At 49.5% G+C, this 25605-nt stretch overlaps 1 protein-coding gene across 1 annotated transcript; it reads left to right on the top strand.

Annotated features, from left to right (window-relative positions):
* Positions 1–5292: 5292 nt before the first annotated feature.
* NEMF (nuclear export mediator factor) lies at positions 5293–25453 on the top strand. Its single transcript, XM_042875339.1, has 33 exons — positions 5293–5417; positions 5782–5850; positions 6957–7059; positions 7942–8067; positions 8152–8300; positions 8751–8818; positions 9955–10041; positions 10393–10469; positions 11167–11237; positions 11328–11403; positions 12429–12491; positions 12847–12924; positions 13265–13473; positions 14212–14397; positions 14858–14921; positions 15419–15507; positions 16126–16229; positions 16604–16666; positions 17413–17525; positions 18160–18217; positions 18715–18773; positions 19165–19285; positions 19375–19642; positions 20494–20536; positions 20622–20671; positions 21122–21269; positions 21597–21674; positions 21749–21943; positions 22538–22570; positions 23603–23709; positions 23787–23830; positions 23913–23992; positions 25137–25453. Exons 1-33 carry the CDS (start codon positions 5359–5361, stop codon positions 25212–25214), a joined length of 3216 nt encoding a protein of 1071 aa, XP_042731273.1. The 5' UTR covers positions 5293–5358; the 3' UTR covers positions 25215–25453.
* The last annotated feature ends 152 nt before the right edge of the window (positions 25454–25605 follow it).

The following is a 25605-nucleotide window of genomic DNA, read 5'->3' as shown; positions in this document are numbered from 1 at the left end:
TAGTTTTTTGACACCATGAGAGGGGAACAGGAGGAAGTTTTTCAGCCAGAGGGTGGTGAGGCACTGGCACAGGTTGCCCAAGGAGGCTGTGGATGCCCCATCCCTGCAGGCATTCAAGGCCAGGCTGGATGTGGCTCTGGGCAGCCTGGGCTGCTGGTTGGTGACCTGCACACGGCAGGGGGTTGGAGCTGGATGAGCACTGTGCTCCTTTGCAACCCAGGCCATTCTAGGATTCTATGATCTTTCAGAGAACCCCGTGGCCTTCCAAGGAAGGCCAGTGCATTAATACTTTGCCCTTAGTGTCTGTATAGCAAAGCTCTGCTGTGAAAACGAGTAATATCCTTGTTATCACAGCTTTATCTCGGTTTTCTTATCACCAAGAGATAGGACACAGCAGGCCAAGTGCCATCTTGGAGGGGGGACAGGTCAAAGTAGTGCTTTCCATGGACAGATGTAGTCAGAGAGTGACGGAGGTGGCCCCAGGACATCTCAGCAGTATTTCCTGCCATTCTGCAACATCTGCGTTTGTGCAGCGGCAGCAGGGCTTGGCCAGGAAGCCGAAGCTTCAGCCTGCGATGCAAACATTATCAGTAGTGCAGCACTGAACACGTCCTCAGCTTCTTCCTGTGAGGTTTTATGGAACAGTGCAAGGGTGGGACTCAGGGCGGGAGTTGAGTGCTGTGGTTGCAGCAGATTTGTTAGCCCCTGTGTGTGCTGTGTGCGTAGTGAGGACCCTGGAGAATTGCTGGGAGTTCTGCTTTTCTAATCAGAAAGCCCTGTCCTGGTCTCCTTGGATGTCCTCCACCTTTCTGTACACACAGGGAATCTCCAGGCATGGGCTGGGCAGCGGCTTCTGTCCTCTGGAGACCTGTGAGCTGGTTTTGGACCAGGCCATTGCTGACACCAGGATGATCTCAGCCATGTCATTATCTTGCTAAGCATGGAAGCAGTATGGTGATTCCAAGGAGCTCTGGGTACTTTGGCTTTGCAGAAGCTGTGTTTTAGCCCTCCTTCCGAAGGCCTCTGGTTCCCAACATGTGGCTCCGTGGGGCAGCTGAGTTTTCCCATCTGTGAGCAGCCACATTCTTCATAACAGGTAATGTTTGAAGGCAGGAGACACGTCAGGGGGATGTTGCAGGACTTTGAATCTGTCTCAGCCATGTTTCAGCCCTCCTCAGCCTGCCAAGCTTGTTCCTACCACATTTTGTCAAGCAAAACAGGTAGCTTCACCCCCCTGGTATCTCAACCCACTCGTGATAGTTTTTAAGTGCAATGAAAAGCCTGCATTTGCAGTGAAAAGTGTGCATTTTTGGCCAAACAGAGCAGTGCTACTGGCAGGGGGAGGTGCTGGGGGGATGCCAGGCCCTGCCAGGAGCAACAACCTGAGTTGTATCTCTGTGCAAATTGCTGGCCTTTCCTGTCCTTTTGTGGACATAAAGCCTCCATCTCCTCACACCCATGACCCTGTAGTCATTAACTAATGCCATTAGCCAAAACTCCAGCTGTCACTGACAGCTCTTCCTTAAGCAGATAACTGGAGCATGGAGCGAGACAGCTTGGACAGCCCTCTGAGGTGCAAATACATGGTGCAGATCTCAGGTGTTCTGTGAGGTTATTTCTACACAGCTCTCTATTGCAGTTGTGAACAGATAAAGGAAAGAAGCTCCTGCTTTTTTTGCATTACATTTTTGTTAATATCATGTCCTCTGGGAATCAGAACATCTCATTGCAGCCCCCAGTCTTCATGCAACAAGTAGGTTGCTGCTTAGTACCTCTCTTTACAGTACCTCAATACAAAAATCAGGAGCTCTTCCTGGACACCATAAGGGAGGACAACACACTTTTTTTGTCCTACAAAGCTTAGTTTGGCCATTCCAAAACAAAGTATTGCACTGAATCTTTACTTGAAAAGCTACGCTCTGCAGACTGTGCTCTTCCTCTCCCATGTGCTGCTAGAGCACGAATGCATCCTGCTGCTATGGTGAGGCTAATCCCTGAGTGTTGGAGAGCAGAGACAGTGTGAGCTGCAGCCAGCCGGGCACGGTGGCTTGTGCCTGTAATCCAAGCGTCGGGGAGGCTGAGGCTGGCGGACAGCTTGAGCCCGGGGGTTCTGGGCTGCAGAGAGCTGTGCCGAGCGGGCGTCCAGGCTAAGGCCGGCACCGATATGGTGTCCCCCGGGGAACCGGGAGGTACCAGGTCGCCTAAGGAGGGGTGAACCGGCCCAGGTCGGAAACGGAGCAGGTCAAAGCTCCCGTGCTGGTCAGTAGCGGGATCGCGCCTGTGAACAGTCCCTGCAGCACAGCCTGGGCAAGAGAGCGGGACCCAACCTCTTTTGGCTGCTTTCCCCACGACCCTGCGCTTGGCAGCTGCAGCACCGTCCATCCCAGAGAGTGAGCACAAAAGAGTCGATACTGAGAGAAAACAAAAGCGTCTCCTGCAGACGTGGCCACAGCCTTGCTCATTTGTGTGTGCTTAGGTTGTGTGTGTTGTGGTTTCTTGCAGCAGTGAGGGGTCATAGCGCAGGATCTGCCAAACCTTTGAGATCCCAGTAAATTTAACTACGAACATGGGAAATCCCAGGCAGCAGATTTTCCCAGACGTGCACTTTAGCAAACATCCCTCCAGCAGTCAGGTTCAGCCTGCTCCAGATGGAGCCAGAGTTCCCAGGATCATCTCATTAGCCTCCACCACTTCTTGTTTGCTGTCACAACTACTCTGTGTCCTCAGCTCTGAGCTCCTCTCTCTTAGGAGACCTCTGGTGCATCAAGATGCCTTTCTTTGTAAGAGAAAGCAAAGAGTGAGACATCTCTTATGCTCTCTTCAGTAAATGAAGAGCTGAGCTGTCTCAGAGATGGAGCTTCCGGAAACATTGTGCCTCTTTGGGGTTAAAATGAAAGCAGAGCATCATAGCGTGTCTCTCCAGGCTAAAAGTGAGAACTCTGGGTTTTGTCAGCTGCTTAAATCTACTTGTGCTCAGAAATGCCTTTCCTGTGTATCAGTCCATCCATTTTTAAACACGGGCAGCAGGACTGTCTCTCAGATCCCCACTGCCACTGTGTGGCCAGGCAGAGCCCATACAAGACAGATGTCGAGGAATCTGCCAAAGGCTGAAAAACAGCCGGGCATGGTGGCTTGTGCCTGTAATCCAAGCGTTGGGGAGGCTGAGGCTGGCGGACAGCTTGAGCCTGGGGGTTCTGGGCTGCAGAGAGCTGTGCCGAGCGGGCGTCCAGGCTAAGATCAGCATCGATATGGTGTCCTCCGGGGAGCCAGGGGGCACCAGGTCGCCTAAGGAGGGGTGAACCGGCCCAGGTCGGAAACGGAGCAGGTCAAAACTCCTGTGCTGATCAGTAGCAGGATCGCGCCTGTGAACAGTCCCTGCAGCACAGCCTGGGCAAGAGAGCGGGACCCAGCTTCCTTTTGCTGTGTGATTGGGAACTGTGCATGTGTGGTGTGAGCTGCAGGGGACACGATGCACAGGGGGCTTTCCTGAGGGGAAGAGGGAGGAAAAGAGGGGAAAAATTATGTTTCTCTAATAGGGGAGAGAGAAGCACTCATTAAAAGAAATTTCCCAGTCAAGGAGATGCCCCTGATCCTTCTCTAGAACCCAGCTAGGCACTGGCAGCCAGATCCCAACTGGTTGTATGAGAAGCAACCAGGGCTCAAGCTGAGGAGCTGCAGGTGCCCAGGATGAGGCTGGCCTCCCTGGAGCAGCTCAGGGACCATCCACCTCCTCAGCAGGGGCCCAAGCTGAGATGCTGTTGAAATAAGGAAGGGGCTGGAGCAGCTCTCCTATCATAGAATCATGTAATCATAGAATCAAGGCAGGAACATGTGAGAAGCACCCACCCCAACCCTGGCTGCTCAGTCTCTCCTCCTCTGAGGCAAGCAGAGGGGACTGGGCCTGTTCAGCCTGGAGAAGAGAAGGCACTGGGGATCTGAACTATGCATGTTTGAAGGGAAGGTGATCAAGAGATGGGGCCAGATTTGTCTCTTAGCTGGAACAGCTTCGGTCTCAAAATACATTCCATGGCTTGCTCTCTGTGGTTTGATAATTTTTGAGGAGCCTGAATGGAGACTTCATTGCTGTCTACAGTTCAAAGGAGGTGGTGCTGAGGTGGGGGTCAGCCTCTTTTCCCAGATAATCACAGAATCACAGAACGGCCTGGGTTGGAAGGGACCTCAAGGATCACGAAGCTCCAACCCCCCTGTGCCATGCAGGGCCACCAACCTCCCCATTTCACAGCAGCCCAGGCTGCCCAGGGCCCCATCCAACCTGGCCTTGAACACCTCCAGGGATGGACGGGGCATCACAGCCTCTCTGGGCAGCTGTTCCAGCACCTCACCACTCTCACAGCACACAACTTCCCCTGACATCCAACCTCCATCTGCCCTCCCTCAACTCCAAACCATTTCCCCTTGTCCTGCTGTCATCTCCCCTTTCCAAGAGCTGACTCCCCTCCTGTCTGCAGGCTCCCTTTAGGTACTGCAGGCTGCACTGAGGTCACCCCGCAGCCTTCTTTTCTCCATGCTGAACAAGCCCAGCTCCCTCAGCCTGTCTTTGTAGTGGAGGTGCTGCAGCCCCCTGCTCATCTTTGTGGCTCCTCTGGACCCTCCCAGCTCCGCAGGTAACAGTGACAGGATGAGAGGTCGTGGCCTCAGGCTGCCGCGTGGAAAATTCAGACTGGATATTAGGAACAACATTTATTGTTCCTAAGAGCGGTGCTGCACCGCTATAGCACGCAGCTCCGTAGCAAAGCCTTGCGGAGAGAAGCGGAGGCTCCGCCCGGTCCGGACGCACAGCCGGCATCGGGTGGCGGCGTTGCGGTGGAGCAGCTGCCGGGCGCGGTGGCGCACGCCTGTAATCCCAGCTACTCGGGAGGCTGAGCCCGCCGGATCGCTTGAGCCCAGGAGTTCTGGGCTGCAGTGCGCTATGCCGAGCAGGCGTCCGCGCTAAGGCCGGCATCAATATGGTGAGCCCCGGGGAGCCGAGGCACACCAGGTTGCCTAAGGAGGGGTGAACCGGCCCAGGTCGGAAACGGAGCAGGTCAAAACTCCCGTGCCGGTCAGTAGCGGGATCGCGCCTGTGAATAGCCACTGCAGCGTAGCCTGGGCAACACAGAGAGACGCGGGTTCCTTTTGCCCGCACCACGAAACCCTTTTGCCCACGCGCCCTCCGGAGCCCCCCCCCCGCGCACGGCACGGCGCGTGCGCGCGGAGCGGAGCGCGCGTTCCGTCCCCGCGACGGGAATTGGCACCGAGCGGCACCCGTAGCGGGCGTTGGCGCATGCGCGAGGGCGGCCGTGAGGGGTGGACGGTGACACCGGCAGCGGCACCGGCATCAACAGCGGCACCAGCAGCATGAAGTCGCGATTCAGCACCATCGACATCCGCGCGCTGGTGGCCGAGCTGCGCCTGAGGTACCGCCTGCTGCCCGCGGTGTGCAACCGGCGCCGTGTGAGGCGGCTCCGCTCTGCCTCGTGCTAGCGGCCTCCTCCGTGCCCCTTCACACCGGCGTTGCTCTGCCGCCTGCCCGCCGTCACGGCTGCCGCTCCTGTCCCCCCTGCTGCCCGCTCAGCTCTCCCGTTTGATCGTGGGGAAAGCCTCGCCGTCCCTCAGGCCGTGCCGTGGCGCTGGGGGCCGCAGCCAGTAACCTCTGTGGTGATTTATCACCGCTCACACTTGTGTATATCTCAGTTATCCTGCTTTTTTCTTTTTTTTTTTTTTGTTTCCTGGCCCTTGTATGTATTGTGTTCTCCAAAGTACGTGTTTTGTTTTTGGCAGCTTACTGGGAATGAGAGTGAACAATGTTTATGATGTGGACAATAAGACGTACCTTATTCGCCTCCAAAAGTAAGGATATCTTTATGTTTCATTACATTGTTGCTGTGTTTGTTGCATGTATGAACTGTGTTTGGCTTTTCTGAAAAGTTTTCATTGGAATTCTGTTGTTCCCTGATAAAATGCAGCTGTTGTTATTCTGGAAATTCTTGCGAGATAGCCTGTGGTACAGGTGTGAGAAGAGGAAAAGTTAATAGAATCACATCGTAGAATCACAGCATGGCCTGGGTTGCAAAGGAGCACAATGCTGATCCACTTCCAACCCCCTGCTGTGTGCAGGTCACCAACCAGCAGCCCAGGCTGCCCAGAGCCACATCCAGCCTGGCCTTGAATGCCTGCAGGGATGGGGCATCCACAGCCTCCTTGGGCAACCTGTGCCAGTGCCTCACCACCCTCTGGGGGAAAAACTTCCTCCTCATATCCAACCTAAACCTCCCCTGTCTCAGTTTTTTAAAATGCAGCAGAAAATGTCCAGAAAGGTAGAGGAGCTGCCATAAGAGCATGTGGATATGGATGTTTCTTTTTTGTAGAATTACTGAGGTTTGTAAGGACCTCTAACATCTCCAAGTCCAGCTGCCAGCCCACCCCACCATACCCACTAAACCACGTCCCTCAGTGCCATATCTTCACTGTTTGGAACACCTCCAGGGGCAGTGACTCCTCTACCTCCCTGGGCAGCTGTGCCACTGCAGCACCACTATTTCTGAGAAGAAAACTCTCCAGATTTTGCCATGTTTTTGTGTGTGAGGAAGGGAGAGAGAAGTGGCAGGAATGGAGAGTGGCAGTTCTATGAGTGACACCAGTGCCCAGGCAGTGTGTAGGGTGCATCATGTCCTCCACTGCAGCCTGTGGCACCTGCCTGCCTCCAGTTGAGTGGGAGAGTTAACTCCAAAAGCATTCATTTTGCTTGGTCTGTTATCTATAGATTTAAAGCATGGGCATCCTTTTGCTGTCAGCCTGGTTGGAGCACTGTTTGCTGGTGTTCCTTGGCTTTGTTCACTGTTTCCTGTAGATGATGCGCTACTGGTTATGGTAGTTCCATCTCATCCCATTGCAGGCTGCTGTGTAGTCAAAGGTGGCTGCTCACATGCCAAATTGAGTCTTTGTTTTGTTAACAGACCAGACTGCAAGGCCACACTGCTGCTCGAATCTGGCATACGGATTCACACCACGGAGTTTGAGTGGCCAAAAAACATGATGCCATCTGGCTTTGCAATGAAGGTAAACGAACTGGTGCTTTCATTTTGAAAAGAATGCTGATTAAAGAAAACAGCATTAACGTTCTGACCTTGGGGACAAGAAAACTCTGAAGGGTTTACCTATTAGATCCTGGTCAGGCAGGTGACTGAGGACATGGGAAGAGTAAATTCGGAGTTCAGATCATTTTGCTGATGCTCAGTGCCAGAAACATTGAAGGTGTAGAATTTGTGAATGCTGGTATTAATGTGCTGAACATTTTGTGAGCCACCCAGACTGTTCTGAATTTTACTCCAGTGAGACTCTTGTCGTTCAAGTTGGATTGTCCAAATGTATTAATGCTGTGTTAATAAGGTCTTTCTGTTCGGTCTGTTCAGACTTGGAGGTTTCAGGTCTTGCTGCAAGCTGCTGGTTGCATTCTTGTAGGCAGATCTGTGGGGGTGCAGCTCACACAGATCTGCACAGCCTGCTGCCCCTGGATGTGGCCTCACTGAGAGGGCTCTGCAAAGACTCTGTGCTGGCTTTGCATGTCCTGTGTGGATGCAGGATTAATCTTGGTTCTCTTTGTTATACACACCCTCTGAACTTTAATTAGCCACTCTTGCTGAAGTGACAGATGACCTTGCTTTGAGCGAGCCAGCACAACAAATAGCTGTTGAAATAGAAAAAATCTTTTGATGGTGACAATCGTGTTGCCTGTAAATATCAAAGCATTATTATGTTTATATTACTGAGCCCAGCAATATAGTTTTTATAATATTCCTTTTGTAGTATTTGTATTAAGAAGCAGCCAGTGTTGTTGGAGGGGTTGACAGCTAAAACAAAAAAGCAAATGCGTGTTGATGTAAAATGTCACAAGCAGATGTGTCTGCATCTTCTCACAGCTGTTCTCTCTGCTGTTGGCAGTGCCGTAAGCACCTGAAGACCAGAAGACTGGTCAGCGTGAGACAGCTGGGAATAGACAGAATTGTGGACTTCCAGTTTGGAAGCAATGAAGCTGCTTATCACCTGATCATCGAGCTGTACGACAGGGTGAGTGCAGAGCTGCCAATGGTGCTCTGGAAGTGAACACTTGAGCACAGCCTTTGCTAAGGGCCCGCTGTGGTGTGCTTGCAGGGTAACATAGTCCTGACAGACCACGAATATCTCATTTTAAACATTCTGAGGTTTCGCACAGATGAAGCAGATGATGTCAGATTTGCAGTTCGGGAACGATACCCAGTTGACAGTGCAAAAGCACCCACCCCGCTGCCCTCCTTGGAAAGGTAATTGCTTTTTAATGGTGTATGTGTGGGAATAAACCCAAATTACTTACAGCTCTGTGTCCAGGTGGAGGCTGCTGATGGGTGGTGGCCCCCAGGGGTCCTTCTTTGGGCTGAGGCTCTTTGCCATCTTGCTCAGTGACCTGGAAGATGGGATCCAGTGCACCCTCAACGAGTTTGTCGATAGCACCAAGCTGAGTGGTGCAGCTAATACAACAGAAGGAAGGAATGCTGTCCAAAGGGACCTGGCAGGCTTGAAAAGTAGGCCTACTTGAACTTAATGACACTTTGAACTCTAGTGTTCTTTAAAAGTGCTGTATCTGGGGCTAGTCTTCATGTACTGCAGGCTACTTTGCCCTTTTCATACTGAAAATGTGTTGTTGCTTCTAAGCAATACAATGTGACCTGAAAATCTGTTGTTCTTTCAAACGGCAACTCTTTTATCTTCTGTAGGTTAACTGAGATAATATCAAATGCACCCAAAGGGGAACAGCTGAAGAGGGTTCTTAACCCACATCTTCGTAAGTAGTGCTGTTTCGTAAGGAAGAGAAACGAGGGCAATAGGTGATTCTGCACAGTCTTTTTAAGTTTTTGGGGTTTTTTTGGCAGTCTGCTTTGATGTGTGTTAGAGCAATAATAAAATAAACCAAGCTTTTGAAAATGGAATAGATTTTAAAAGAAAACGTATTTAAAGTTGACTGCACAGTGAGCCTTGCAGTGCTGCTTCAGTTTGGAGGGTCTGGGGACGGTTCTGTTGGCTCTCCCCAGCAGGAGATGGAAGTGTGCAGTCAGGGCAGGGATGTTGTTGAGGAGCAGCTGGGTGATGCCTGTCCTGGGTTGAGCACTGATACAAAACCAGGAGGCTCTACCTGTCTGTGTAGGTGCTCTCTGTAAAGAGAGATGAAGCACCCCATGCCCCAGTTCTTCTGACTGCAGAAGCAGATTTAACTTGTTTGGCGTGGTCAGAACAACAGATCTGGTTTATTCTCCCTGTTTGGCACTGTTGATAAATGCAGGGTGCTTGGCAGGCACCTTGAACAGCTTAAATCACACGATTTGCAGACCTAAGTGTTACTTTTCCCATTTCTTGTTTCCCTTTTTCACCACCGTTGTTCCTTTCTTTCTCCAGCCTGCTTTCCTTCTAAAGAAACAACCTGCTCCTAATTACTTTCCTCCCATAGCAGAAGCACTGATACTTTACCAGAGCAGTGTCTCAGGCCCAGTAGCCATGCTTTACAGGCTTCCCACCCTGATCATTGAGCACCTTTGCATTTAATGTCTTAGCTTGCACTCTTCTTCCACCTGTTTACCCAGTCTCTTTTGGAACCATTTAGCATCACTCAGTCCTAGACCCTTCATACTTCCAAGTGATCCCAAGCATCCCTAATTTGCTAAAATCTCATCAGAGCCCTGTCAGTTCTGCACAACCAGCCAGCATTTCTGAGGGCAGCTGCAGGAGTCCTGCTCACCTGTTCACCATAGATTCTGCCTTCTGAATTTGGGAGCACAGTGCCTCACTCTCTGCAATCTGGGGATTGACTGTATATCCTGGTCAAGGCTTATGGAAATGCTTTCTGTGCTGATCTTAATGTGAATGCAGATTTCACTGAGAATGTTTTCAGGAGGTGGTTATCTTTGTTTTTCATTTTTTAAATAGCTTATGGAGCCACTCTCATTGAGCATTGCCTTATAGAAGCTGGATTTTCTGGTTATGTCAAAATAGATCAACATATGGAAAGTAAAGGTACGTAGGAAATAATGCCTTAGGGGTTGTACACATTTCTATGTCTACACATTGCTATGTAAGATTATTTTCAAAGGGATGAGTATTCCTTAAGCCTGCAGTTCTGATCACATTATGTGCTGTAATGTTCTACATTGGGACCAACCTGGTCCACATTAAACTCTAGGATTGTGAGTACACTGGAAATAGAACATAGGACTCCTATGGCAGGGTTGTGTCATAGCTGGAACTTAATTGGAGGAGCAGTTGCCTGGGTCCTTTGTTGATCTGCTGTTGTGCTGTATTTGGATAAAAACATCTTTCTTTTCTAGATGTTTTAAAATATTCCTCTCCTTCCCTTTCTCTCTTCAGAAAATATTGAAAAAGTACTCAGTGCTTTAGAAAAAGCAGAAGAATATATGACACTCACTGAGGATTTCAATGGAAAGGTAAGGTCTCAGCTGGGCACTGTGGCTATCAGTTATGCAGGGATTGCAGAACTGAACTGGTAGGAAGTATTGCTCAGCACATGCCTGTTCCTGGCAGTATCAGCTCCAGGTTCTGTTCTGGAACCTTGGGCTCCAGCTAGGGAGAACAAAAAGTACTTCCTTGCACTTTGCTACCTTCCTGCACAGCAGTTAAATAATTCACAAGCAGATTATGTAGAATGCACTTGTGCTGTCACAGCATGTGATGCCCTTCTGCGTGTCAACCCTGCGTTTGTGTGGGGAGCTGTAGGGCAGTTCTGAGGTCTGTAAGGTGAGCTCACCATTGTTAGTAAGTTGGAATGGAGAGCAGCAAGCAGTCAGGACTTTGTGCTCCAAAGGAGCCCAGAGGGTGGTGAGGCACTGGCACAGGTTGCCCAAGGAGGCTGTGGATGCCCCATCCCTGCAGGCATTCAAGGCCAGGCTGGATGTGGCTCTGGGCAGCCTGGGCTGCTGGTTGGTGACCTGCACACAGCAGGGGGTTGGAGCTGGATGAGCACTGTGCTCCTGTGCAACCCAGGCCATTCTAAGTCTCCCTGACAGAGTGCATTACTGTCTTGGGCTGCATGGTAGGTTAGCACCTGAATCTTACTGCCTTCCCAAGATAAGGGGATTCTTTTCAAAGGCCAGTGCTGATAGACGTATTTCTGCACTCCTTCAGGGTTATATTATCCAGAAGAAGGAGAAAAAGCCAAGCCTGGAACCAGATAAACCAGCAGAAGATATCTACACGTAAATATCTGGAGTATTTATTTCCTTTTCTACTAATCTGCGTGACTGACATTAGTTTTCAGGTGATAATATCAAATGTGTATTTTACAGATATGAGGAATTTCATCCTTTCTTGTTTTCTCAACATTCAAAATGTCCCTACTTGGAATTTGACTCATTCAATAAGGTACAGTGCTTTTGCTGATGCTGTACTTAAGTGCTTTAATTGACTGATGCTAAAAAGAACCGTTAAAAAAAAAAATAGTGCAGGTGTTGCTAATGAAAACAGAGGCCTTGGAAGAGCTGATGAATTGAATGGATGAATGTTTACACAGAAAAGGCTAAGTAAAATAGGGCTTTAGGCTACTGCTGGGCAGGGCTGCCTTTGCTGACTCAGTTGATAGGCCCCATAGGTGAAATAATGGAGTGTTCTGAACCTGCAGGGCTGTTGGCTGTCACCAGTCCTGGTCAAACACATTGTCAGTGTTAGAAGTTCAGGTCCCGAGTTACTGCTGGAGACAAACAATCATTTCCACCATCACAGTGACTACTTTGGAAGCCTGAGATGTCCAATTTGCCATGTCCTTGTGTGCGGTCCCTCCTGGTCCTTGACTCGTTAACATTACATGGAATCATTATCAGGTCCCTGACCTTGATCGTTAGAGTTCTCCATTCTCTTTCCTGCCCTGCTGCCTGAGTTTCTGTCATCTTCTTCACAGCACTGATGGTCTGAAAGCATCCTGCCTTTTGTTTTAACTGCAGTTATCTGGAAACTGGAGCAGCCCACCAGGAGCAGTCCTTAGCCATAGCTTCTAGGCTTCCTATAGTTTTTTGTTGTTGTTTTTTAAATGACTTATTGAAGGAGCAGGAATTCAGGGCACATAGGTCAATAATTGCAGTCACAGTCTGCAGAGCACACTGTGTGAAACAGCAGGTTCCATTTCATCATATTGTAATAAAAAATGCAGGCCCTACTTTGGCCAGCTAGTTACTGTCATGCACAGCCCACAGCTTGTAGCAAGACATACCTTGATGGCCTTGCTGAACTCATCTGCAAAGGTAAAATGGAGAAAGTTACTGAACCTTGTTTGAGCTTATCTCCTCTTTTAGAGCTCTGCAGTCACCTCTGTGGTGCCCAACCTTCCCTGCCTTCTTGTTGCTGGTATAGCATAATGCAACTTGGAGATCCTTCAAACTGATTTTCTCTTGCAGGCAGCAGATGAGTTCTACTCCAAGCTTGAAGGACAGAAAATTGACCTGAAAGCATTGCAGCAGGTATGCTGTCATGGAGATGGAGCACCTGAGGTGGCTCTCTGAGCTTCGAGTGCTTTGGGACATTCTGATTCTGTAGTTGGAGGTGGGGGAGGTGTTGCTTACTTATTTGTGCTGTAGAGATGCTGAGTTGGTGGAGAATGGATTTCAGACAAGGTGATGTAGTAGTTAGTTCTGCAGTGCAAGTAATCATGTTAGCAACAGTATTTTGGTGTCTTTGCTTCTCTTATGCTGTTGTATTTTTCTTTTCTGGGGTGCTGTATTGAGTATCTTACAGTGATTAGATGATGATTAGATGATGTCATTTACATATATATATATTTCTTTTTTTTTTTTCCATGTTGATCTTGTATGAAAGGAAAAACAAGCATTGAAGAAACTTGAAAATGTCCGTAGAGATCACGAGCAAAGACTGGAAGCTCTTCAGCAAGCTCAAGTAAGACTGGAATTTTGCACCTAGGAAGACACAGAATTGTACCTGCTGGTCATGATTGCTGTGGTCAGCATTAGGCCCCAAAGTGAGCCCTGCTGTTGTCCTGTAACCCACCAGGGAGGGTAGGCCTGCACAGTGGGCCTCTGCTCTCATACAAATGCTTTGTACTTCCCTTGCCAAAATTTATTTGTGCAGCTCTGTTGCAAGGGCCACATTGCCCAGTGTGATTGCTTCTGTGCCATTCATGAGTTTTGTCTCAGTATTAATTACTTCTGCTAACTTAAAAACATCGCCCAGTGTGTGTTTAGCTTCAATGGGTGTCAATCTCTGTTTTTACCTTCAGGAAGTCGATAAGATAAAAGGAGAACTGATAGAGATGAACTTGGAGATGGTCAACCGAGCCATCCAGGTGGTGCGAAGCGCCTTGGCCAACCAGATAGACTGGACAGAGATTGGAGCAATTGTTAAGGAGGCTCAGGCACAGGGAGACCCCGTTGCAAATGCAATCAAAGAATTAAAGCTGCAGACAAATCACATCACAATGCTGTTGAGGTGAGTGCATTCAGGTCATCCATACCAAGAGGCTGCACGGCGTGAGCTGCACGGGAGGTAAGTGTCTTTTTAGCTGGTAAGTTGTTACTGAAGCTGTTGTGTTTTATTTGCAAGCTGTGTGAAGAGAACATGGCTTTGTGAGCAAAGATGGATGCCTTCTTTTTTGCTTTCAAAAGTAATAATAATTTAGTTACTGTAATTATTGTTGATCTGGTCAGTCTGTTCTTCTGGTGCATCTGTCTGACTGTATTCTAAGTCATTGGAAGGTGTCATAAAGCAGTAGAGGTCCAACCCCCCCTTGGATTAGCCAGCAGTTAGCTGTGCATGTTTTGCTAATTACTTTGGTCTAAAATTCCTGTGAGACCCTGCTCCTTTCAATGCTAAAAGCAGCCCTATGACAGGCTAACAGTTCAGCAATGCAGCTGCTGTGAGCTGCAAGCTTTGGTGCTGGTTCTGTTAGAAGTTCTGGTAACAAAATGCTACTGGGAATGTTGTTACACAGGTTTGAATGCTGTATTGTGGTGCTTTTAAAAAAAATGAGAGAGAGAAAAAGAAGTGAGACTCTTGTGCTTTGCAGACATAGCACAGCTGTGCTGAGGTGGATTGAACATAGCATTGAGGAGCAGACACAAATCCCAGCTAATGTTTGCTCAGCGTGCCTGCTTGAAGTAAGGATGCAATTGCAGTGAGATTAACAAAGAAACAGTTTTCTTAATCACATGATATCATGCTTTTTAGGAACCCATATGTGTTATCTGAAGAGGAAGAGGAGGGGGAGGATGCTGACATAGAGAAAGAAGAAACAGAAGAGCCCAAGGGCAAAAAGAAGAAAAATAAAAACAAGCAGTTGAAGAAACCTCAGAAAAACAAGCCATCATTAGTTGATGTTGATCTCAGTTTGTCTGCATACGCCAATGCCAAAAAGTAAGGTTCAGTGTGCTTTGTTAGTCCAAGCTCCTGTGTTTTGCAGTGGTTAGGGATGATGCACAGGAAGGGCTCTGTCTGCACCTTTCTGGAAAGAAACATCAGACATTGAAGTGGGTAGATGGCCACGAGGTGCAGGCTGTGCATTTTCCTGCTCAAAAACCAATGCCTCACAGTTGCATAGCAGATATTCTCCAGCTGTGGCATTCATGTGACTTTGAGTACAATTCTGGGCAGGGGCAGAACGTGGCTGCTTCTTGTCACACAGCACTGCAGGCACTCTGTCAGTCTGAGAAGGAAGTCACTTTGTTTGGCTGCTTTCCTCGTATAAGGAGATCCAAAGATCTGGGCTGAAGAATACTGTTTCCAAATAGAATGTTTACAACAAATGTAAGGAATGATGAGAAATGCACTCTAAAAACACAAGGATTTCAAGCACTAACAAACTTGTCTTTTGCAGGTACTATGATCACAAGAGACACGCAGCTAAGAAAACACAGAAGACAGTAGAAGCTGCAGAAAAGGTATTTGTCTTTGTTTTTAGAAGGCATTTGAAAGCTGAATCCCTGTCACTGATACATGGACAAGCCTGCCCTAGTTGAGGTAGTTCTGATGAGACCTGAAAGCTGAGGACAACAAACCAAGGTTGTATTGTTGTGAAGCTCTCAAAGTGACTGAATAAAGGAGAGCAGGTGCCTGCTGTGCTGTTTGGTCAGCACTGTGAGTGCCTGGAGGTGCTGACAGAGCTGTAATTACAAAGGCAGCAGTGGGAAGTCAGTGGGAATCCTTATGCTCGACCAACTGATAAGCAGGGCCACAGTGCAGGTCAGACAGCTGTGATGATTTGAGCCTTAGTCTTGTTCTGTGCACGAAGGGAATGTGGGCTTGCTCTTAGCAGATTGCACAGCCTGCACTCTCAAAAAAGTTCAGAGAAATTGCCTGTTGCTTTTCCTGCTGTCCATTTAGCAGTGCTGTGATTCCTGTGCTGGCAGATTGGGATGATGCCTTTTTGTCTAACTAGGCATTTAAATCAGCTGAGAAGAAGACGAAGCAGACACTGAAGGAAGTTCAGACAGTTACCACCATTCAGAAAGCAAGAAAGGTCTATTGGCAAGTACAGTTTTGTTGTTATTATGTGATGTGTTGGGGACGTGCACAAATCTGAAACGTTTGTGTCAGTCTGACTTCAGGAGCTTAGCAGTGGAGCTGAGTATGAATTCTGAGCATTGCAATTTGCACTCAGCCTCCTTGCAGTTACTCATTTGAGCTTCTGACCTGATCCTGGTAGTGCCTTTGCCTGGGAAGGTTCTTCTCCATGGATATGGATTGTAGTTAAGCTGAGTTTTTGCTCTCAGCACAGCTAGGAGGTGGGCTTAGAGAACTCTGTTACTTTCTGGCAGCTCAGTGTCTGTGAGGTAGATAGTGGCAGTAGCTTGTAACAAATGAACAGAGGTTTGTGTAGTTTGATAACTAAAGCATTAAAAACAAACAGGAGGCTGCTGGGCTTTTTGGTAGCAGTACTTTTTAATCTCAAAGTACTGTTGGCAGTGATGCTGTATTTGTATCATGCCTTGTCTGCGTGCCCCAGGCACATGGAAGGATATGAAGCTATTTTGTACATCACAGACACTAAGATGAACATTCCCTGACTTTGGCACACAAAGCATCTCTGTACCATCCTGTGAGTTCCAGGTGTTCTTCACGCAGTGCTTTGGTGTGATCTGGCAGGTTTGAGAAGTTCCTGTGGTTCATTAGCTCTGAGAATTACCTCGTTATTGCTGGGAGAGATCAGCAGCAGAATGAGCTGATTGTGAAGCGGTATCTTAAACCAGGTGAGTAATCAGGGAGAATATTATCAGTTTCTTTGTTTCTGGATGATGCAGGGAGCTCTGACTGCTCTGTTGTTAGGCTGAGACTTTGGCAAAAGGGCTTTTGGTGATGGTGAGTCCTGAGGGCTGTGTGTGTGTTGTCTGCTGAGTGCTGTGGGAGGCTGCACACTGCAGTAAGAGTGGGTTGGGTGGACTCCTGTCAGGAGCAAATGAGCTGATCCTGCCTGGGGCACCTGGGGTGGGCTGAAAGACTCTTCCCATCCTGTTGTTTGCAGACAAGAGAGCTGCTTCCCACTGGTACCAGGAGCCTTTGCCTTAGCTCTGGTGGTCTGCGTGGTTACCACATACATGACTGACTTGAGTCATTTCTTTTCCAGGGGACATATATGTGCACGCTGACCTCCACGGAGCCACAAGCTGTGTGATCAAGAATCCAACAGGTACTTTGTGTGGGGCTGATTGGGGGGCTTGTAGAAGCCTCAAGACATTGCATTGCATGTCCGAGTCCAGCCCAGCGAGCTCCTTCCCCCTCACTGCAGCACCCAATTCCAGCAAGCAGGGGTTTCAGTTGGGACACGAGAGGCTTCAGTTCCTCCAAGATCAGATTGTCATCACCTGAAAGTGCTTCCCAGCCATGGCTGGCTGTTTGTGCTTGTTCACTTGAGCTCCTGGTGGGAAGGAACAGCAGAGCTGTGCTCACTGAGAGAAGCAGTAATTGATGGCAAAAGTTTTGGTGCAAGTGCTTTGCTGCTGGTTGCAGGGACTGGAGACCTGCTGAGACTTCTGTGGATGGCACGAGCAGTTTGGGTGCTGGCAGAGGGTGCTGATCTCAGCATGAAAGTGTTGGGGCAGTTGGACGTGTCCTGTGGGAGATCAGCTGTGCAAACCTTTGCCCTGTTTGTGGCCAGTGGCAGGAATTAGCTGTGTGAGCAGTGCACTTATTGCTGCCTTGCAGAGCTGTGTTGAGGATTGGGAGCAGTAGCACGTGTGGCTTCAGCCTCCGCTGAGGAGCTGTGAAGAGCAGCCACGGATGCTGCTTGTGCCTCACAGCTTAGGCAGCCCATGCTGTCACTGCCCAGTGCCCTGGGAAGCCCATATACTGGGTTAGGCTGCGTGTGGATGTTGAGGGATGACATCTGTTGTGGGTGTATTGCATTCACTGATGTGTTGGGTGTTCCTGTTGTAGGTGAACCCATTCCTCCGCGCACCCTGACGGAGGCAGGCACGATGGCCTTGTGCTACAGCGCTGCCTGGGATGCCCGTGTTGTCACCAGTGCTTGGTGGGTCTCCCACAACCAGGTGAGGACACTTGTGTGTGACCTTGGCAGTTAGAACATCTGGAGAAGCTGCTGTGGCTCTATCTGGAAACTGCTGGATGGGGCTGGAACTGTTCTCTGTCAGTGTTCCTTGCAGGTTCTCCCTGAGTGCTGCACTCAGGGTAGGGTTGGGCAGGTTAACCTCTGATATGACATGAGCATGGTAGAGGAAGTGTTGCAAGCCTGTCGTCTTACTTCTGAAGGGGCATCACTTCTATTAAAAAGAAATTTTAGAACTAGCCTTTTTTTTTTTTTAATTTTTTTTTCTTTTTTTTCACTTGGGCTTCTAGCTTATGGATTAACCATTGTCTGAATGCATTTCCAAGTTACTCAACTGTAAGCTTAGAGAGATTGCAGTAAAGTCTTCTGTGTTCCTATTGCCTGACTAGCTCAGATCCTCACCAGCACTTCTAAATGTAGTGCCAGCAGTGTGCAGCTGAGCTGGAGCAGCTTTTAGGGAAATGTCCTACAAAGAACAGAAAAACCCTGGGCTATGGAGTTCTTACAGAAAGCTATTCCCAGAAGTTAAAAACGTGGCTTGCTGGAACGTTGCTGTTGTGGTGCTGTTATGACACAATGCTGATCTTCCATGACATGCTGACATCATGTTTTTCCAGGTTTCTAAAACTGCACCTACAGGAGAATATCTCACTACTGGAAGCTTCATGATCCGAGGTGAGGCACAAAGCAGCAGTGCAGTTATGTTATGAACTGTTTTCACAGAATCACAAAGAAGTTGGGGCTGGAAAGGAGCCTGAAGCTCCTGCAGCCTCTGCTGTGGGCAGAGCCTCTCCCAGCAGGTCAGGCTGCCCAGGGCCCCATCCGGCCCATCCTTGGGCACTGCTGGGGTGGGGGCATCCATTTTGCCTGAAGGTGCTGTGCTGCAATGGCAGGGCTGTGCCCTGAGCTGCCCCACTGCTGTGACAGCCTGCACTTCTCACTATCTGTTCTGAGCAGTGCAGACCAAATATCAGGCAGCATCTGCTAGCTGGGGCCCTGGACAGAAGATTGTTAGCTGAGCTGTTTTGGTTTCTCCTGTTCTGCCCTCATCCAAAAGCTACAATGAGCCCTGGGGTAACTTTTGGCAGCCTAAAGCTTGTAGCAAAAATGAATTTAAAAAATACTCCATCTAACACAGCTGTTGAACCTCTTCATGAGACTCTGTTTTTCAGGGAAGAAGAATTTTCTTCCACCTTCATATCTGATGATGGGCTTTAGCTTCTTGTTCAAGGTACTGCTTTTTCTGTGCAGCTCTTGCTGCCTATTGTAATTTGTTTAAGCTGTTGGAAACTTATTTTCTAGTTGTCAATATATTCCCAATTACCTTTTTTTTTTTTTTTTTAAACACACTGTTAACATGACTGTCTGCTGGATTTTTGCACTAGCAGCTCTGTTTGAGGCCTGTGTGTGTCTGCTGTTTGTGCAGCAGTGTGTGCCTCTTTGCTAGCTGCACTTACTGGGTTGTCAGAATAGGTTTAAATTGTGCTGATTTAGTTTGACTGCCCTTGAAATGACAAGAAGTGTTCAAAGGGAATGAGTAAGGCTGAGTGGGGTGCTCTCCAAAAAGGCTAGAGAGCCGTGGTGGAGCTGGTGCTGGCCACATGAGGGTGCTTTGTTGTTAGGTGGATGAAAGCTGCATTTGGAGACACCGAGAAGAAAGGAAGATCAAAGTACAGGATGAGGATCTGGAAACGGTTTCCAGCGGTGCCAGTGAGCTGGTGTCAGAAGAAGTGGAGCTATTAGGTACAGTTTACACTGCTGACAGAGGCAGCTGTTGGGCTCACTCTGCCATTTCTGATGTGAGCTGTGCTTTCCTCACCTGTGTGCCCCAGAAGGAGGAGATAGCAGCAGCGAAGAGGACAAGGCAGAGTGCCACGAAGCACCAGGAGATGTGGAAGCCACATCTGAAAATAATGGCAATGAGAGTGTTGCTGATCTTGACCAGGACAGAGTAAGCACACCTCCTGTGCCAGAGGGTGTCTCTGAAGAGGATGATGGAGGATCTGAAGTGGAACATCCAGAGCCAAAGAGCGAAGTGAAAGAGGAAGAGGTGAATTACCCGGATACAGCAATCGACCTGTCGCATCTTCAGTCTCAAAGGTAAGCAAAGCAGCTGCGTTGATCAGCACTGTGGGCCCTCCTGAGGTTCTCTATACTGCTCAAATGCTGCCAGGACCAGGGCTGTGATAAGATGCTGTCACTTTGTGATGCTCAGCTACGCAGGCTGTCAGGTGCAGGGCAGTAACCCTGTGCTGTGATAGTGCTGCCATGCTGTGTACCGTTCCTTGCCCCTTCCCTACAGAGCTTTCCCTTTGTCCCACCTCCTGAAGTACACAAATAGCTGCCCATTCCCCAGTGAAGGCTGTCTGGCTCTTTGGTCCCCGTTTGTCAGTGCCTGTTTTGGCCCAAACATCCCTCAATCACCCACACACTGATTTTGCTCCTCGGAAGATGGCCGCCCCACTTTTCTCTGCAGAGTCATTCAGACCCAAAAACCTGAGTGATTGGTGCTGAGCTGCTGCTCTGTGTGTAGCTGTGAGATGAGCTCATCTCCCTGGTGTCTCTGGAAATGGAACTCCTCAGAGGCTGTAAAGCAGAGTGACTGAGTGGGTGGAAGCAGGCAGCCATTGTAGGGAATACCATGGCCAGTCAGGGTTGTTGTGCATGGGCACTCAGCATCAGGGTGCTCACGTAGTGTGTTTTCATTTAGTGTGTATTATGTACAAGCTACCCTTGTTGTATTGTTTTGTGTATTTGGGACAACCTGGCAGAGATCTTGCTTTGTAAACCAAATCCCAATATTGCTGCTCTTTTCTGTTCACCCAAGCTAAATTTTTGAAGTAGAAAGCCAGGTGCAATGTAACCAGGCTGGCTTACATCTGGGGTGTGTGTGTTGTGTGTGTGCAGTTGCTCTTCATCCAGTGACGGGCTCCATTTTGATCTCCCTGCAGATCCCTGCAGAAAACCATCCCCAAAGAGGAAGAACCCAACTTGGTAAGGTCCCAGTTCCGGTGTGGGGCAAAAATCAGTGTCACCTGCTGCTGGACATGGTGTGCTCTAACTGTGTTTCACTTCTTAGAGTGACAGCAAGTCCCAGGGGCGAAGACACCTGTCTGCCAAGGAGAGGAGGTGAGAGCATCTCCGTGTTTGGGGTGAGATGAATTCCTTCCTCCTCCTCATTCCTTCTCCAGGAATGAGTGGCTGGGATTGAAAATGGGATCTGGGGATCAGTGCATTCTTTGTCATCAGGAAACATAGAAATCTTCCTCCATCTGGGTTTGAACTGGTTGACAGGAGCCTTGTGAACACAGCTGTGTCAGAGATGGCACCGGCCAGCCAGCAGCTGAGGGGCTGGGAGGCTGTGGGAGGTGATCACTCACAGGTGGGGGCTCCAGCTCCAGCAGTTAATAGAATTCTTTGCATTCCCATAGGTTTGAGGTTTTACTGAGGAGGGTTAATTTCCAGTGGATGTGCCTCAGGCTCCCTGTGGCTGGGAAGCAGAGTGGTAGTGCTGGCAGGAGAGCAGCAGCCTCCCTCATGGCAGCAAGAGGTGTTGTGACAAGTGATTGTTTTCCTTAGAGAAATGAAGAAAAAGAAGCAGCAGAATGACTCTGAGAACTTGGATCCACCTGAAGAGAGGCAGAAAGACACAGAGACACAGCGTGCCCCCCCTCCCAACACCACTAAGGGTGTGCCAGCCCCTCAGCCCATCAAACGGGGACAGAAGGTGAGCAGGTTTACCCACGAGCTGAGCCATTGCCACGTGAAATGTGGGAGAAACCTGGGGTTTCCCTGGGATGTCCGTGGTGCCCCGTAGTTTCAGACTCTTGGTGGAACTCTTGATGGTTTGGGGAGGACGGAGCTGCTCTGAGAGCAGTGAGCACGTGGTGCTGCTCTCACTGAATGCACAGTCCCTTGGTTACTGCTGTACTGCTTGCAGAGAGGCTTGGAAGACCTAAAAGGGGTGTGTGTGGGCACAGCATTTAGTTCTTTATGAGTTGCAAAGCCGTGCAAAAGTCAGTTCCTAAAGCTGTTGGTGCGCTTTCTTCTGTAGAGTAAAATGAAGAAGATGAAGGAGAAGTACAAGGACCAGGATGAGGAGGACCGAGAGCTCATCATGAAGCTGCTGGGGGTGAGTGAAAGCAGCTCTGCCTCCCTGCGGTGCTGCGGTTGCTGGCTCTGACTGCCCCTTATGTGCAACCCCAGTCTGCAGGGTCAAACAAAGAGGAGAAGGGGAAAAAAGGGAAAAAGGGGAAGACGAAAGAAGAACCGGTGAAGAAGCAACAGCAGAAATCCAAGGCTGTGCATCACGGTGCTGGAGGGGGCAAGGAGATGCTGCCAGGAGGAGTCCTGCTGCATGAGTCAGAGGACCCAGCCCTGGAGGAGCAGCAGGATGAGAAGGTGAGCAGTGTGCTGCCTCTTCTCTCCTGTCCACACATCTCTTCCTTCTCACTCGCTGCTGTGGTCTCCTGGTGCTGTGTAGTGTGGTTCTGCTCGGGTGGCTGAGCTGGTTTTTGGGGTGCTGTGGAGATGAGCACGCCTAACACCCTGTCTGCAGGAGCCCTTTGGTTTCCAGGAGCAGCAAAAAGGCCCTGCAGCAATCCGTGTGCATGCTGTGTTCTCAGCACAGCCAGGAGGAAGGTTTGAGTACGTCACCAGACTGCCAAGGATCTGGTTTAGTCAATACCTCCCACTTGGTGCAGCTGAAGTGCAGCTGAGAGCTCCCCAGCTCTGACGTTGTGAATCAGTATCTCTGAATCACAGCCCGTCTCTCTCCTCCAGTTTGTGTGTGCCAAGCTAATGAGTTCTGAAGGGAACAGCCTTCCCCTCACCTACATAAAAATGCTCTTTTTACCTTTCAAGCAATTTATCTCTGCAATGAGAGTTTGGCTTTTTGTGTTGTGCTGATAAAAGAAGTGATTTTCTCCATGGGCTCAGGGATCAGCAAGCAGGTACGCGCTCATTTCAGCTCTGTCTCCTTTTCTGTGTTCACAGGATGAGCAAGACCAGGATCAGCCGGGAGTGGAGGTAAAAATGTTCTCATCTTTGAAACTCCTAAATGTATTGAGAAGGGTTTACTCCCCCTCAAGGCTGTTGGGCCGTGCTGTAGCACGCAGCTCTGTGTCAGCAGCACCAGGGGCACAAACCTGGCTCTCAGCAGGTTGGGACTGGCATGGAAGTTCATGTGCTGAGCCCTCCAGAAGGGTTTGGTTCTGCTCTGTGCTCGAGGCTGTTTGAACCCAGCTTTCTTCTTACACTGTTTATCACATACCACATTCCCTTATGAAAACTGTCTGAATTGAAGGTTGGCCCCTGTCTTTGGAGGTCTTTGCGCTGCTCAGTAGTAGGTGGCTCTGGGCTGGAGGGTGACACAGGCTGATGCAGTGCAGTTTGATTGAGAAGCTTATTTACATTTAAAAAAAAAAAAAGCTTCAAGGTGTTGTGTATACAATTACAGGCTGTGGGTGTTGCCCAAGGCTGGTCATTAGCTGGGTCCTTAATTAAAGGATAACGGTAGGAGGGAGCTTTTGGTGACCCTGTGAAGATGTGGCTGCATTTGGGAGTCTCACTGGGGACACTGAAAACTGAGGTCTGTCCTGCTGTGAGTGGTGTGACTTCAGGAATGGTAGAATCATGGAATTATAGAACTGCCCTGGTTGGAAGGGACCTCAAGGATCACGAAGCTCCAACCCCCCTGTGCCATGCAGGGCCACCAACCTCCCCATTTCACAGCAGCCCAGGCTGCCCAGGGCCCCATCCAACCTGGCCTTCAACACCTCCAGGGATGGACGGGGCATCACAGCCTCTCTGGGCAGCTGTTCCAGCACCTCACCACTCTCACAGCACACAACTTCCAGGCTGGTCTGTCATGAGTGATAGATTAGGAATTAAATACCAGTGAGGAGAGTGATGAGCCAGAATTGAGCACACACCTTGGTTTGTCACGTGGCACCTGCGGGTGGTGGGAAGGGAACACCACTCAGCTTCCCCATGACATGGGGTGGTTGTTTTGAGTTGGGTGCTGCTCCTGCTGTCACAGTGTGCCTCCTTCCCCTTCAGGATGGCACAGCCCTGCTGGACTCACTGACAGGCCAGCCACACGCTGAGGACATCCTGCTCTTTGCCGTGCCCATCTGCGCTCCCTACACAGCCATGACAAACTACAAGTGAGTTGCAGCTTTGCTGTGGGGGAGGTTTGGGGGCATTTGGCCCTGGGACTGATGGAAACTTTTCTTTCTGAAAGGTACAAAGTCAAGCTCACTCCAGGCACCCAAAAGAAAGGAAAAGGTACTGTATTAAAGCAGATGAATCCTCAGCGCTGGAAGCCAGAGCACATTTCAATCTTCAAATCTTTCCTGTGTTTTTACAGCTGCAAAGATTGCCTTGCATAACTTCATGCAGTCCAAAGAAGCCTCTGCGAGAGAAAAAGACCTGTTCCGCAGTGTTAAGGTGAGTGGGGTCTGGGCAGAGTTTCTCTCACACACAGAGCAGCAGAGAAATGGCCCACTGTTGCCATGGTGGGGGTAAATACTTCACAGAACGAATGTGTTAGAATCATAGAATTCTAACAGGTTGGGAAAGACCTTAAAGATCATCAAGTCCAGCCTCATCCTAACTGTCCTGCCCCAACTCTCACAACCCTCTGCTAAATCACAGCCCTGAGCACCACATCCAAATGGTTTTTAAGCACGTCCAGGGATGGTGACTCAACCACCTCCCTGGGCAGCCCATTGCAGTGCTTCACAGCCCTTCCTGCAAAGAAGTTTGTCCTGATACCCAACCTAAACTTCCCCTGGTGTAACTTGAGGCCATTTCCCCTCGTCCTGTCACCAGTGAGAAGAGACCAGCCCTGCTCTTTCTGTAAGCACCTTTCAGGTATTGGAAGAGAGCAGTCAGGTCTCCCCTCAGGCTCCTTTTCCCCAGCCCAAACAGCCCCAGTTCCTTCAGTCTCTCCTTGTAGGCCATATTCTCCAAGCCCTTCACAGCCTTGTTGCCCTTCTTTGGACCTGCTGCAGCACCTCCATGTCCTTTCTGTACTGAGGTGCCCCAAACTGAACACAGAACTCGAGGTGAGGCCTCACCAGTGCTGAGTACAGGGCAGGATGATCCCTAGCACTGCTCATCACACCATTCCTGATACAGGCCAGGATGCCATTGGCCTTCTTGGAAAGGTCAGCTGTGCTCCTCAGTACTGCTGGGGGAGATTTACTGCTTAGGGTGGAAGGAGTTCATAGAACGTGAGCTTCACCAGCAACGCTGGGTTGTAGGTTTCTGTTCTGTGTCTCTTGATCAGAATAATATCTGACAAAAGCATCATCTGCATAAAACCCTCTGGTTTTGGGAGGCTGTTTCCATTCCCACTGGCTGTGTTGTGGGGAAATCATTGACACAGGGACCCCCACACAGTGCACAGAAAACCATCCAGTGGTTCTACACTGAATGAGAGAGCAGCAGCCTGATGTCAGCCCTGCATTCTCTGAGGGGAACTGGGCACATTGGTTCCTGCTGGCTGACTCAGAAGCATTGCCTGGGGAGGAAGATGCTTATAAATCCATTTCTGTACGTTCAGTTTATCATCTCTGATGTTTTGCAGGATACTGACTTATCAAGAAATATTCCTGGTAAAGTGAAAGTGTCTGCACCGAATCTGCTCAACAGGAAGAAGAAGTGAATGGGTATTTGAGTTTCACCACCAAACTGCAGCTGAGCAGTCGAGATGGGTGCCTGCAGGTGGGCAGACAGCCCTGCCCTCACTGCTGCCATTCGGCTGCATTCAGCCTCCCTGGCAGCAAGCAGATGTGGACCAGTTCCTCCATCACAGTTTAGATGGACTCTGACACCTCCATTGCTATACATGGCATCCCAACATGGAAGTAAATTGCTGGCCTCTGGTCAGTGATGTGCTGTCAAGCTGTGTGCTCTCTAATGCTTTCCCCACCTTGCTCTGGGCTGAGGCATGCCCTGATTTCTTCCAGCACAACCTGAGATGTTCTGCTTCCACCTAACCTGCCTCTTTCCCCTGCAGGGGATCGGAGCTCCTGGTAGAGATATCTCAGTGAATA

The sequence above is a fragment of the Lagopus leucura genome, unplaced genomic scaffold (assembly GCF_019238085.1).
Source record: "Lagopus leucura isolate 7727_CA_CO unplaced genomic scaffold, USGS_WTPT01 Super-Scaffold_1, whole genome shotgun sequence".
NCBI lineage: Eukaryota > Metazoa > Chordata > Aves > Galliformes > Phasianidae > Lagopus > Lagopus leucura.
The sequence above is the reverse complement of the archived record's forward strand: the minus strand, read 5'-3'. Positions and strand labels throughout refer to the sequence as shown.

Bases quoted from the DNA above. Each gene is read 5' to 3' on its own strand.
- NEMF (XM_042875339.1), top strand. From the start codon at position 5,359: ATGAAGTCGCGATTCAGCACCATCGACATCCGCGCGCTGGTGGCCGAG. The intron at 19,643-20,493 runs GTAAGCAAAGCA...ATCTCCCTGCAG, and splicing joins TCGCATCTTCAGTCTCAAAG to ATCCCTGCAGAAAACCATCC. The intron at 23,993-25,136 runs GTGAGTGGGGTC...GATGTTTTGCAG, and splicing joins ACCTGTTCCGCAGTGTTAAG to GATACTGACTTATCAAGAAA.